The sequence below is a fragment of the Solanum stenotomum genome, chromosome 1 (assembly GCF_019186545.1).
Source record: "Solanum stenotomum isolate F172 chromosome 1, ASM1918654v1, whole genome shotgun sequence".
NCBI lineage: Eukaryota > Viridiplantae > Streptophyta > Magnoliopsida > Solanales > Solanaceae > Solanum > Solanum stenotomum.
Genome location: NC_064282.1, coordinates 69,285,923 through 69,301,143, shown reverse-complemented (window position 1 = coordinate 69,301,143; position 15,221 = coordinate 69,285,923). Strand labels below are relative to the sequence as shown.

The following is a 15,221-nucleotide window of genomic DNA, read 5'->3' as shown; positions in this document are numbered from 1 at the left end:
AACCCCTATGAATAGTCCCTTCATTTATTGTACCTGAATAAATTAATTCAAAAACCAATTAGTACTAATGATAGAATATGACTTCATCATTTGTTGCAACATATGAGTCTTATGTGGCAACATATGAGTATTCTGTTGCGACAAATAAGTTATATGTTATCACATATGTCTATTATGTTACGACAGACAAATCACATGTTGGAAGAGGTGCAAGTCATCTGGTGCAACATATGATTATTTTGTTGAAACATGTAAGTCGTATGTTCCAGCATATGACCATTTTTGTTGCAACATGTAAATCATATGTTGCTAACGTATAGGTATTCTATTGCAACAAATAAATCACATGTTGAAAGAGGTGCAAGTCATCTGGTGCAATATATGACTATTATGTTGGAACATGTAAGTCATATATTTCAACATATGACCATTCTGTTGCGACATAAAAGTCATATATTTATAGATATGTCTATTATGTTCTGAAAGATAAATAACATGTTGGAAGATGTGCAAGTCATCTAATGCAACATATGACTATTTTATTGGAACATGTAAGTCATGTGTTCTAACATATGACCATTGTGTTGTGACATAAAAGTCATATGTTGCTACATATAAATGTTTCATTGCGACACATAAATCACATATTGAAAGAGGTGCAAGTCATCTAATGCAATATATGACAATTCTGTTGGAGCATGTGAGTCATATGTTCCAACATATGTCCATTTTGTTGCGAGATAAAAGTCATATGTTGGTACATATTATTGTTATGTTGTAACCCATAAATCACATGTGTAAGTTATATGTTGCAACATATGATTTATCAATCGCAACAAAATAGTCATATGTTGCAACATATAACTTTTATGTTGCAACATAATTTGTTCCAATAGACTTATTCAACACGAGTCGACAAATATAACCATCTTTTGAAAATGTGAATGCAAATTATTGAAAAAATTACAGTTATGCCCAGATGATAATGAATGATTCAAAGAACTATTAATTTTACTTACCAAACAATGGTGTGTGAACACAATCACTTATGAAGTAATGTCAATTGATATTGAATGAGATTTGGTCCTCTGATTAGCTAAATCTGATTCAAAAAGAAAATAAGAAGAAGAAGCACAAGGAATAGCTGCCAAGAGAAACAATGTACGAACAAGAAGAAGAAGAAAAAGACGACGAGAACAGGAAGAAAGCAAGCAAGAACGAACAAGAAGAAAAAGAAAAAGAGAGGAATCCGACTGGGAGGCGGGGATATTTGCATCTTTTATTTCCCTTTTTGATGCGTTGGCTTCCCTCCATTTTTTATTTCCACCATATTTGTTTAAATTAGGTTTTAGTCTTTTACCTTTTTACCCCTCATTTAATACAATGGACCAAAATGTCAACTTAAAAACTTGAGGATAACTCCCACAAATGCCTCACAAATCCTTAATTGCATAATTGTCACCTACACTCAATTATTATAACTTATGTCACCGCCATTTAATTTTGACACCTTAATGTCACCCTTAATTCAAAATCCTAACTAATTTACTGGGTTTTTGACTAAGTCAACAGCCCTCCAAATTTCGAAAATATCTTTTTTAATAAGCTAGTTTTTAATATATATATATATATATATATATATATATATATACCATAAAGTAATTAGTTTCAATTATATACAATAAATTGTTCAAGAAATCATATAATTCGGATCATAAAAATGGTAAATTCAAATGTGGGTTTGATAACCCTAACTATGGAAATAACTTCATGAAAATTTAGAAGTTTTAGACATGAGAATGAAAGTAAATATTCATTAAAGTCCTACATACCTTAAATTTGAAGTTTAAGAAAAATAATTGTAATTTAAATCTCTATAATCCTTGTAGATCTTGTTCTTTGAAGTGTTGGGGAAAAAAAGAGAAAAATTTATTGTAACCTATAAAATCTAATTAAATATTACTTTTGGGAGATGTTAATAGACGTGGGTTGAGATTATGAGATGAGGAAAGGATGAAAACACTCATTCTAGAATGTGGAAAGAATAGAAAACTAAAAGAATTTCATAGAACATACGCGATCGCGCACCTAGAGACTAGGACGCGTGGTTGTTCCCGCAACCTTGGCAATAAGCACGGGTCCTACCACACAGTCACCTCGTTGACGTCCTACCACACAGTCACCTCGTTGACGTCCTTCCGCGCAAGGGGTCATGCAGATTGTATAGTATCTAGTCAAATGTGAATAATTTTTAGCACAGAATTTGAATCGACGAACTATAAAAGGAGTTGGAAAGAAGACTTCAAGATATTTCATTTGGTTGGTTTTAGGCCATAAAATTTTTCATATTATAGAAGTCTATTATGACCTTAATCCACATTAAATACACTTCTCACACTTAAGAACTAATCTAAGCAAATATATATACAATTAGAAATCATCAGATTCGAGCCTATATGCATATGGAATAGTTTGGATTTTTGCTTAGAAGTTGCGGGGTATTACACTATTCAATCTCGATCAACTCAAAATCACCTATAAAAGTCTCACATTTTAGATATTAAATCATTTCGATATTTCGAGTCTTTTAATATATAATTCTCTCGAAGTGATTCATGTTTATAGTATGTAATTTTATTTTTTATTTTTACAAAAGAAGAGGGATACGAAGAAGAAGATGCAAAAGAAGAATGACAAAAAAGGAGGAGAAGGAGAAGGAGAAGGAGAAGACAGAAGTGTCAAATGATCACTTATTGTAATAAGTGGCATATTTTTTTAAGTGGGTTATTTTTGCAAAAAAATTAACCTATTGTACATTTTGTCTATTTTTTCATTTATTATTCCCTATTTGTCTATCTACTTGATATAAGAGCCTGTGTCAGGCCCAATATATGTTACTCTTTTTGTCCAATTTATGGAGGAAAAAAAGTTCATAAATAATTTTTACAAGAGTTAGTCTTGATATTTTATTCCTATAAAAATAATCTATCAAAAAATACATTTATTAATTTCATAAAAATTATTTGAACAAATTGTCCTTCAAAGTTGTAAACAATTTGCTAATGTTTTTGCTTTTCTCTGCATTTCCATTCTCTTGTCTATTTTTTACTTCCCGCAATTGGTGGTTTCATTGAAGATGCACTGTCATCTCTCATGTCTACCTTGCGAGGATTGGTCCAAGTGATCATATGCTTGTTACCATGCAACTAAGCAATCAGACCGTTCATGATGTCGCCTCCTCCCATTTAAACTACTCTCTCAAAAATGATTTAGCACTTTCATTTATTTTTTTGTATCACTAAGTTCAATTTCTCTTTGGTAAGGAGCTATTGAAGTTGAAATTCTTAACTCTCTCAGCCTCATAAGTTTTGCTAAACATGAGATAACATCCTCCTCGTTCTCATTTATATCTTCAATCACGGTGAATTTGTGATAGAATAATGTAGCATGACATTTTTTCTTTTTGATTCTATACTTAAGGGGAAGCTTAGGTTGTGAGTGGATAGCCTTTCAATGTTAATCATCTAGAGAATTAGAGTTGCTCTCAGCTTTTTCTCTTGTGAATGATCATTGTGTTTTTTTATTTTGTGGGTGTACAAGTCAAATCGAACTGATGAAACAAGTATAATTATCGGAAAAAATTAACTTGTTATTTGATTTGATTGGTATGCTGAAAAAATAAACCCAATAACTCATAGTTTGGTTTGGTGTTAACATAAAAAAACTCAAACGGAATCCATCTAACCGACATAATATAAACATAATTTTAGTTTTTTATACATTAAAAAATATTAATTACAATCTACTTTGTTAATATATTTTAAATTAGTTTATCGTATTCAATGTTTAGATATATTATTTTATAATTAGTTTTGTAAATATTTATCGTATTCAATGTTTAGCTATCGAAAGTTAACGATTACTTTGTAAATATTTTGTTTTGTATTTTATTTGATTGTAACCTTAATCTTATAAATTTAGCATATTGAATGTTGATATTTCAATGAAAGTATTTTGTACTCATGTAAATTTTACAAACATTTTGTAAATTTCTTTTTTACTTTACGTTTTTAAGTTCTACCATATCACATAATAAGTGAAAATATATTTGATCTCTTTCTCAATCATTATATAATCGTAAGGAAACCGAAAAAATGACTTTATGTTGGTTTGATTTGGTACATAGATTTAAATAAATTGTCATAATTGATTTATTGATAAGTTGTATTATCTCACAGTGACTAGGCTTGACATTTATTTTCTTGTAAGTGTTGTAAGTTAGTTCATGGATTCTCCATGTGGCATTCATTGGGATGCAATTGCTTGCATTCTACGATATATAAAGTCAGTTCCATACAAAGAACTACTCTTATAGGATCGAGGTCATGAGCAGATCATTGGATATACAGATGTCGATTGGACAGGTGATCCTTTTGATAGACATTACTCATCTGAATATTGTGTTTTTACCAGGCAGTACTTTGGTGTCCAGGAAGAGAAAGAAACAAAACATAGTTGCTCGATCTAGTGCAGAAGCAGAATATCGAGCAATGGTCATAGCAACTTGCGAGCTAGTTTGGATCAAACAACTGCTCGGTCCTTATATTAGTTACATCAGTAACAAGCCCAATACATATGACTTGTATGCGCCACCTTGAGGGAGAGTGTTAGAATAGTCCTACATGGAAAAGGATTATATTTAGCGTTTATAAATAAGGCTCAGTGTAATAATATAGTCAGCACGATGCAATAATACTTCTCTCCTTTATTTCTCACAAAGATTAATGACTAGAAACAGACCGATGCCTAAATATATATCTGTTGCAACTCAGACAGTCGCCAAAAGTAAAATACTGTACATTTTTCACAAGATAAGGTGCAACACGCAAGAAAACCATTCTTAACAGTCCTACATGGAAAAGGATTATATGTAGCAAATAGGGCACAGTGTAATAAAACAAAAGGTACAACAGAAAACAGTGTCCCAACTCCAGTGCGCACTCTGCAAAAAGAAATGAACCTGCAAAAATATACACTAAAATCAGAATTCGAGTCTGAAGTATATTGGAATTATACATCAGTCATCCTAAATCCATATAATTTACATTCTTATTACTATGTGTTAAAAGGCATTGAAAACTTTACAGAAAACTGAAGACTCATAACCATATTGAATTACTTCAGAGAATGAATTCAGATATAGATATCTCATAAATGAAAGAATAATTGCAGCAGGAAGACACAACACTTAGCAGGAAGAGCACAACACTTGTTACTCAAGACAGACTGACTATACATAAGTGGTGAAGTCAAGATCACTGCAGAACACAAAGATTCCACAATTTATATTCATATGGACATGATCACTGATTCAAGGTTGTCATGGAAAACGTGTAAAACTTTATCAAACAACCAAATAAGAGTGAAATTTACAATATCTGAACTGGAAAGTGACATTAGACAAAGAAAATGAAATAAAAACCAGTGAACATGCTCCCAGACCTCGTCAAAGAAGATATGCATCAAACTAAAGAATTGTGACAACCTGACCCCTGATCTTGAGCATTTTATGGTTGAAATTGCGTTTTGAAGCTTTGAATAAGTTTGTATAACCATTTGGGACTTGTTGGGATGGTCGGGTTGAAAACCCGAGAGCTCAGGGGTGTTTTCACACTAATTCAATTGAGTATTACTGAAAAATCTAGTACTGGTGCAACCACAAAAGTAGAAGACTCTCCCCAAATGCAGAGAGTCGACTGCAAATGTGAATTATGGCTCGCAAATGTGATGGGGGGAGGATTGTCCAAGCCCATATAAGGAGACCACCCGTCCATTCCCCAACCAATGTGGGACTTTTACCCACTCTGACAGATATCAACCCATACCATTGACATAAGTGGATGATCATATTCAATTTTGTTGGATTTTAACCATAGAATCATGAGAATCAAGTGTCTAAATTGGAGATTTTTTACCAAGTTCCCAATATAGTAAACTAGGAATTTGACCTAATAAAGCACACAGATTGAAACTTAATCCCCAGCACCCATGAGGGCCCGTATGATTTAGGTCTATCGGATGTCAGAAGTCATAGGTATCCATAAGGACCAGCTAGACTCTCAGTTTGATGGTTCGGGTGGCTCTGGCTGTACTAGGGATTAACATAATAAACCTAGCCATGATGACTCAATGATGTTAATTAAGATCAAGTTTACTTGAGGCAAGACCTTGGCTGTGGAATGGCTTAATCATGACATGGACAGGACAGGCTAAGGCAAGACAAGGCTATGATTGTTGCATGATTGAAACTAAGACAAGTTTGTGGGCTATGAGCTGGGCAAGGCATACAGCTAAGGAGATTGGGCACCAATGGCAAGTTGTGTGGGGCAAAACCTTCCCACAAGGTAGGCATGTGGGCAAGGCACGAAGCTGGGCGCCAGAGAGGGCATTTGGCGCCAGATTTGAAGGTTGCCTACGTGTGCCACGCACATGCTTCGGCAGTTGGACAGTTTCTAAGTTTCTAGCCATTTGTGGCTTGTCATAGAATTAGGTGAACTTGTAATTTGAACTTCGGATTTGGCCTAGCTCATAAGGTGAGAATTGTCCACGACTATCGGACTATGTAATGGGAGAACAAGTCATTCCCTCAACCAATGTGGAACACTTAAAGTACTCCAATCACTAAACATCTAAGTGTGTTGAAAATGAGGACTCGACATTAGGTAAACCAATAATAGGGATGTTAAGAAAATAAATCTTACCTGTAACTCAACCTCAAAAGCTAGTTGAGGATTGCCCGAGACCATATAAGAAGACACACGTTTAACTCCACCAATGTGGAAAATCAATTAATCATTGCTTGAGACATAGCTTTCAACACTTCACAAACCTGTCATCTTATCCTTTCTTCCCAAAATGCCCAATCACTTGTCTGTGACTTTCTAAATCAAGATTTGAAAAAAAAGTGGGCTAATCGACCAGTTAAGGAAATGAGAGAAAAACTTAGAACAGCAGACCATCAACATAAGCACTCTCATTAAGGAAATAAAGCATTTGCTCATCTCTTGGACAAGAAGTTACAATAGGATTGTCGCCAAATGCAAGCAATGAGCAAATATCTACCAAATTGTAGGCAAAGATGTACCTTAGTTACCAAGGTAAAAAAGATGAGATTTTAAAATTTTACTTTAAAATCAACTGGTGGAAGATCCAATATCTCTACCAAAAGTACCAAGTCACGATAAGAAGTATGTCATAAGGTTCAATATGGGAACTGAAAGCAAACCTGGCGTTTATGCCGTTGACATCTGTCCCTCAACTTTTCACAAACTAGTTTCAAATCGCATGTGACATTGAACAAGTCCTCTGCATCTGGATGGAATTCGTGAAAGATGCTCTTTTCACTAATTCCCAACTTCAGATCTAAATGATACAAAATCAGTGGCAAATTGACATCATTGGCCATGGAAGGAGATCCGAGAGTTTAAGCATTGAAAAAAAAAAATATCAAACCTTTGAGAATTATCATTATAATCCATTTCATTTCTTGAGCCTTTGTTTTCCTGATTAGATCAGACAGAATTGAAGTCTTCTCTGCTCTGATAAAACAATAAAATATATCTTCGTGAAGCGCAAGGATAACAAGCTAGGTGAATTGAAATAATGGAGCAACAAAGTATCTGATCAAGTTCTTTCTAAAATAATGGTCACTAATCTACAACTGAAGTATGCATAATCTACAACTGCTTGGCTTTATTTTCTACAACTGCTTGTATGCATAATCTACAACTGAAGTATGCATTCCACAAGCATCCTGCAACAGGTCTAGGCTTTAAGTAAACAATGCAACAAATGACAGATCTAAGGTTTAACAATACAACAAGTCTAGGTATGGATATGTAGCACGATGTCTGAAACTACGGTAACTGAACTGCTGAGCTCTTAGGTATCAGAAAAATTTCATTAAAACAAAGAAGTTTAGGATAGAATATAATAAACCAACAGGGTAACCACAGAGCAGAAAGATGGTCATGGCATTTCTTTCCATCTTTGTACAGTAGGTGATGGAAAGTTTCACCTCTATCAGAGAAGTTGTGATGCAAAGAGCAGCACTAGTTCACATTTTTATCCCAATGTTCACTTCTCCAAGCCCTAGCACGACTATTCTCTCCACTGCTCTCCTCTCCTCTCCTCATCCTCTCACACCAAGGTAAGGTCCTTCATATACTTCTAAGCTATTCTTACACTCGTATATGGGTTCTTAACGAGATTCTACTCTACAACATAGGGTTTTCAAGAAAACCCTTCTCAAGGGTTCAAATGAGGATTTGGGGGATTTTTAAAATTTGGGTTTTTCCTTTGGATCTATTAGAGCGATTAAGGTACATAAAACTAACTATTTCCATGTGGGAATTTCTATTTGTTCTCCCCAGGCAAGGTTTTTCAAACCCGACTAATCTTTTCAATAAGTGAATTATGCCTTCAATTACACATGAAAGTGGTGAAGTGTTCATGTATTACGTTACGAGTATCATGATATCCCTCAATTATTCTTGAAACCTCATTACTTCATTTCCATGAGTTACATTTTTTCCACAACTATGATCAAAATTAAATTTATGAGTTCCTTCATTGTTTCCACTACTATGATAAAAATTAAATTTATGAGTTTCTTCATTGTTTCCAACTTGGTATTATTTTATCCCATCTCCCAGGTGAGTTAAATTAGTCCAATGATTATAATCCCAAGACTATAATTCTGGGATAACTTAGACAGCGAACCAAACGACCCCTTAGATCAATAATCACAAGTCCACCCCAAGTCCCAACACTATGGAGTGGTGCAAACTCCTAATTTACTAGGCGGAACCTTTCCCTCCCCGCTTAAACCATGCCATGAGTAACCTTTGAAGTTTATGCAACTTCCCCGTAACACTGAGCAGAGCATGAAGCAATAACATAAAATATGTATACTAACGTGCTCTTGATTAACACTTCATTTTCCCCTTTTGATAAGTACCTATTTGCCAACTAGCAAGCCACTTCTCTACCCTCTCTTTAACCGAGTTTCAAGTTGCTTGGTCCTTTGTAGATGCTCCTAAGGGTAAGCCAAGATAAGTCATGGAAAGAGCCCCAACCTCACAATTTAACACATAAGTTAGGGCCTCAATATTCTCTACCTTGCCAATGAGAAAGATCTCATATTTATAAAGGTTGATCTTTACGCTTGAAATCACCCAGAACCATGTCAACACTTGTTTCACGTAGATCAACCTAGTACTATCAGATGGGAAGTGGGAACGCAAAATCCCATCAAAGCCAACTCATTGGTTTTTTAAGGTCCTTGACTTTTGGGACATAGATTGCTCCGATACTTTGGGACATAGATCGCTCTTATCATTCTTTTTTTGTTACTCCATTTTACACTGTTCAATATTGAGTTATCTTTTAATGAAAAACAAACCCACAACCAGATCCAATGAGTCAAATCTAAGATAGGATATCCAACAGTGTTATCACAAAAAGGGATGAATATCCAATAATCCCTTCACTAGGGTATAGTTTTTCTTAAAATAATAGTAGTTGAGAAGGTCAACGTGCATGCACATTGACTAGTCTACCGGGTACTTGCTACCTCCTCCTACTCCTACTCCTACTCCTACAGTTATTCCTACCCCTAACTCCTACATTCTACTCCTACTCCTCCTACTCCTACTCATAAGTCTGCCCCTGCACCTACATCACTCATAAGCATGCCCCTGCACCTTGCTCCTGCTACTGATCTGTCCCTGCTACTGCTACCTGCTACCTCCTACAACTCTTGCTACTACTACTACTACTATAGCTACTGTCCCCTTCTACCTCCTACAACTCCTGCTACTGCTACTGTCCCTTGCTACATCCTACAGGTCCTGCTACTGTCCCCTACTACTGCTACCTCCTACAGCTCCTGCTACTACTACTACTACTACTGTTTGCCTAATCCTAATCCTACTCCTACTCCTACTCATAGCCTACTACTGCTAGCTCCTACAGCTCTTGCTACTGCTACTACTACTACTGCTATTGTCCCTTGCTACCTCCCTAAAGCTCCTGCTACTGCTACTGCCCCTTACTACCTCCTACAACTCCTGCTAATGCTACGGCTACTGCCCCCTACTACTACTGCCTCCTACAACTCCTACTGCTACTACTATTGTTTCCCCAATCCGAATCCTAATACTCCTACTACTACTACTACTACTACTCCTACCTCCTACTCCTACTCATAAGCCTGCCCCTGCTCCTGCTACCTCCTATCTCCTACAGCTCCAGCTTTTGCTACTTGCTACCTCCTAGAGCAGCAACTGCTATTGTACCCTGCCACCACCTACAGCTCCTGTTACTGCTACTACTACCTGCTACCTCCTACCGCTCCTGCTACTGCTACTGTCCCCTACTACCAACTACATCTCCTGCTAGTTTTATTGCTACTGTCCCCTACTACCAACTACAAATCCTGCTACTGCTACCTGCTACCTCCTACAGCTCTTGCTACTGTTGGTATCCCCTACTACCACCTAAAGCTCCTGCTACTACTACTATTGTTGCCCCCCGCACTACTATCTACTACCTCCTACAGCTCTTGCTACTCATATTGTCCCTTGGTACTGCTACCTCCTACAACTCCTGCTACTACTACTGCTACTGTCCCCTGCTTACCTCCTACAGCTCCAGCTAATGTTACTGCTAGTGTCCCCTACTACTACTACCTCCTAAAACTCCTGCTACTGCTACTTCTATTGGTTGCCTAATATTAATCCTAATTCTAATCCTACTCCTACTACTACTACTACTACCTCCCTTTCCAACTCTTACTCTTACTCCTACTCCTACTCATAAGCTTTCTACTGCTACCTCCTACAGCTCCTACTACTGCTACTACTACTAATACTGCTACTGTGCCATGCTACCTCCTAAAGCTCCTGCTATTCTTATTGCTACTGTCCCCTACTACCTCCTACAGCTCATGCTAATGCTACTGCCCCCTACTACTGTTGCCTCCTACAACTTCTACTACTGCTACTACTACTGTTTGCCTAATCCGAATCCTAATACTCCTACTACTACTCCTACTCCTACCTCCCGCTCCTACTCCTCATAAGCCTGCCCTGCTCCTGCTACCTCCTATATCCTACAGCTCCAGCCATTGCTACTTGCTACCTCCTACAACAATTGCTATTGTACCTTGCTACCACCTACAGCTCCTGCTACTGTCCCTTTCTACTGCTATTGTCCATTATCACTGCTACCTGCTACCTCTTACAGCTCCTGCTACTGCTACTTTCCTTGCTACCAACTACAGCTCCTGCCACTGCTATTGCTACTGTCCCTGCTACCACCTACAACTCCTGCTATTGCTAGTGTCCTCTGCTACTACTACCTCCTACCACCTACAACTCCTACTACGGTTAGTATTGCTTTCTACCTCCTACAGCTCCTGCTACTGCTACTGTCCCTTACTACGAGCTAAAGCTCCTGCTACTGCTACTACTATTGTCCCCTACTATTGCTATTCCTGCTACTACTATTGTCCCTTGGTACCTCCTACAACTTCTGCTAACAGCTCCTGCTACTTCTACCACCTACTATTATTGTCCCTGCTACTGCTTCCTCCTAAAGCTCCAGCTAATGCTACTGCTATTGTCCCCTGCTTACCTCGTATAGCTCCTGCTAATGCTACTGTCCCCTACTACTGATACCTACTGTTTGCCTAATCCTAATCCTAATTCTAATCCTATTCCTATTCCTACTACTACCTCCCGCTCCCACTCGTAGTCTTACTCCTACTCCTACTCATAAGCCTGCTAATGCTACTTCTACCACCTAATATTATTGTCCCTGCTACTGCTACTGCTTCCTCCTACAGCTCTTACTACTGCTATTGTCCCCTGCTTAACTCGTATAGCTCCTGCTAATGCTACTGTCCCCTACAACTGCTACCTCCTACAACTCCTGCTACTGCTACTACTACTGTTTGCCTAATCCTAATCATAATCCTAATTCTAATCCTATTCCTACTACTCCTACCTCCCGCTCCCGCTCATAGTCTTACTCCTACTCCTACTCATAAGCCTGCTACTGCTACCTCCTACAGCTTCAGCTCCAGCTACTGCTGCTAATACTTGTACCGCTTCTATCCCTTGCTACCTCCTAAAGCTCCTACTACTACTACTGCTATTGTCCCCTACTACCACCTAAAGCTCCTGCTACTACTATCTGCTACCTCCTACAACCTTTGCAAACAGTTCCTGCTAATGCTACCACGTTATTGCTATTGTCCATGCTACTGCTACCTGTTACCGTCCTCTGCTACTACTACAACCTCCTACAGCTCCTGCTAGTTCTACTGTCCCCTGTTACTACTGCCTAATCCTAATCCTAATCCTAATACTAATCTTACATCTTAATCCTAATCTTATTCCTAGTCATAATTCTAATCCTAATCCTACCTCCTGATCCTACTTCCTAATTCTACCTCCTAATCATACCTCCTAACCCTAATCATAATCCTACCTCCTAATCCTAATCCTAATCCTACCTCCTATTCCTACATCCTAATACTAATCCTAACCCTACACCTAATCCTAATCCTAATCCTACCTCCTAATCTTATCTCCTAATCCTAATCCTAATCCTACTCCTAATCCTAATCCTAATCCTACCTCCTAATCCTACCTCCAAATCCTATCTCCTACTCTACTCCTAATCCAACTCCTAATGGAACCTCCTAATCCTACCTCCTACTCTACTCCTAATCCTAATCCTAATCCTACTCCTAATCATACCTCTTATTCCTACTTCCTAATCCTACTCCTAATCCTAGTCCTAATCCTAATCCTACCTCCTAATCCTAATCCTAATCCTAATCCTAATCCTAATACTACCTCCTATTCCTACTTCCTAATCCTAATCCTAATCCTAATACTACCTCCTATTCCTACTTCCTAATCCTAATCCTAATCCTAATCCTACCTCTTTATCCTATCTCCTAATCTTGTCTCCTACTCTAATCTTAATCCTGCCTCCTAATCCTAATCCTAATCCTACCTCCTAATCCTAAAGCCTACCTCCCAATCCCGATCCTACCACCTAATCCTACCTCCCAATCCCGATCCTACCTACTAATCCTAATCCTACCTCCTAATCCTACACATCCTAATCCTAGTCCTAATTACTACTTACTCCTACTCCTACCTCCTATCTCTACTTAGAGTGTGTTTTTTTCTTATTCAATTTATTTTTCCTACTTCTAGAAAAATATTTTTCTTTATTTTTAAGGAAAATGTTTTCCAAAAACATTCGACTAATCAAACTTGAAAAAACTAGAAACATATTATTCCATACCAAACACACTCATCCAAAAAAATGAGCCAAGTGATCAAGAAAGTCATTTAGTTCTTTAATTGTTAGCCCAGCAGAAGCCGTTCCCTGTCTGTGTTGGAGGACCTATTCACAAGCAGTATTCCAATATACGTTATTAATCCATATATATAACAACACTGGTTTTCTGAACAAGAGAAAAAGTACTAGAAACATCAACATAACAATCTCAGAGGAACACAATAAAGTTGTAACTTAGCTAAAGCTAGTCATGAGAAAGGAAATAATGTAGTTATTAAGGTGCTGATTGTTGGACAAAATAAGTTCCAAAAATAAGAATATTTATCAGTTCCCAAAATAAGAATATTTATGAATAATGGAGCTAACATCAAATTGTAGTTCCTCGAGTTTCTAACAAAGATCTTACAGACAATCAATCTCGAACAAGAAGGGAATGTTATGAATTGAACCACCAGCATAAATAAAAATGGGGAAAATATGTTATAGTTGTATGAATCTAAAGTTAAAAAATATTTTTAAATGTGAAAAGGAATTAAAGTGACAAGCTCCTTAGAGCTTAAAGTGTGCACTTTTTTCAGATATGGAGTATCAATGTGTAACACCCCGTATTTTACGTGTACAAGTCCTACACATATGGAACTTGATTTAGCTTGGTGGTATAAGTAATGAACTTGATTTCCTAGATGAATGGTGACAATAAAGAAGCTATAAGGGTAACTCCCGTACATTGCAATATTGCACGATCGAGTGAACGTCAAATTTTAGAAGTATTTAAATTCTGGATCGAAGGGCTATATGTAAGTCTAAAAGTTAAGGTGATCAAGTGTATATAAGTTTTGAGTTAAACTAAGGAGATTACGCTCGGAAAACGAATAAAAGAATTGAGGTGCTTGTTGGACTTTATAAAGCTAGCAGGTGTCACTTACTTGCTTAGCTCAAATGGGCTAGGTAGATGGGGAAGATTAGTTCATGCATTAGTGGGCTCACTTGAGGCCCAAAATAAATAAAAAGGAAAAGGGAATGGAGATGAGGCCTCACACCAATCTGTCCAAGTCCAACTACTTGAGCCCAATAAAGACTAAGGCCCAAATTAAGGGTATAATTCTGGCCCATGGCTTAATATTAGAAAGGGGAAAGATTGCAGCCTAAGATGAGTACATCAAGGACCCATTTTGTGTATATATAATTCCAAGCAGGTGCATCACCTACTTGGACCAATTTGACAAATTAGTGGCTGATATTAAAACTTAAGAGGTGAGAAAAGTAAGACCTTTACAATCCCCAAGTTGCTGGCCATTTCCTCACTTTTAAGAATAGATAAAAATCAGATTTCTCTCTAAGCTTCTCCTCTCTCTTTCAAAGCATAGCAGCAGCCACAAGTTTCCTAGGGTTCTTAGATAAACCCAAGCCCTTGCAAGGTAAGATAAGTGGAATTACTAATGGATTTAGCCTAATTCTCTCATGGAATGCTAGATAAACATGTTAATTAGTTAAGAACAAGTAGAGGACTGAATCTGTCAAAAGTTTAATTGCTCACTTTCCTTTGTTATTGAGAGGCTTTTCTCTTTTTCTTTGGCCTATGTGAAGGGAAGCTCAAGTTATTGAAGAGTTCAAATTAAAAGAAAAACGAGTTATAAGAATTAAGGTAAAGTGACTGCCCTATCTTTGTCTTCCGTAAACACGTGTCCAAGTATGATATTTTAAGTGTATTGTTGATAAGAACTCGTGGGATGATGATGGGAAACTATGGCTTCACGTCCTCTATTGTATGTTGGGTTGTTAGGACTGTTTTTGGGACAGGTTGATGTATAAACATATTGGGGACAACTTGGTTGATA

General features: G+C 37.1%; 1 protein-coding gene across 1 annotated transcript; it reads right to left on the bottom strand.

Annotated features, from left to right (window-relative positions):
• Nucleotides 1–4,810: 4,810 nt before the first annotated feature.
• Nucleotides 4,811–7,475, bottom strand: LOC125869161 (DNA ligase 4-like). Its single transcript, XM_049549725.1, has 2 exons — nt 7,286–7,475; nt 4,811–5,020 (listed from the first exon to the last, which is right to left on the bottom strand). The coding sequence occupies exons 1-2, from the start codon at nt 7,463–7,465 to the stop codon at nt 4,925–4,927; spliced, it is 276 nt and encodes a 91-aa protein (XP_049405682.1). The 5' UTR covers nt 7,466–7,475; the 3' UTR covers nt 4,811–4,924.
• Between the last annotated feature and the right edge of the window lie 7,746 nt (nt 7,476–15,221).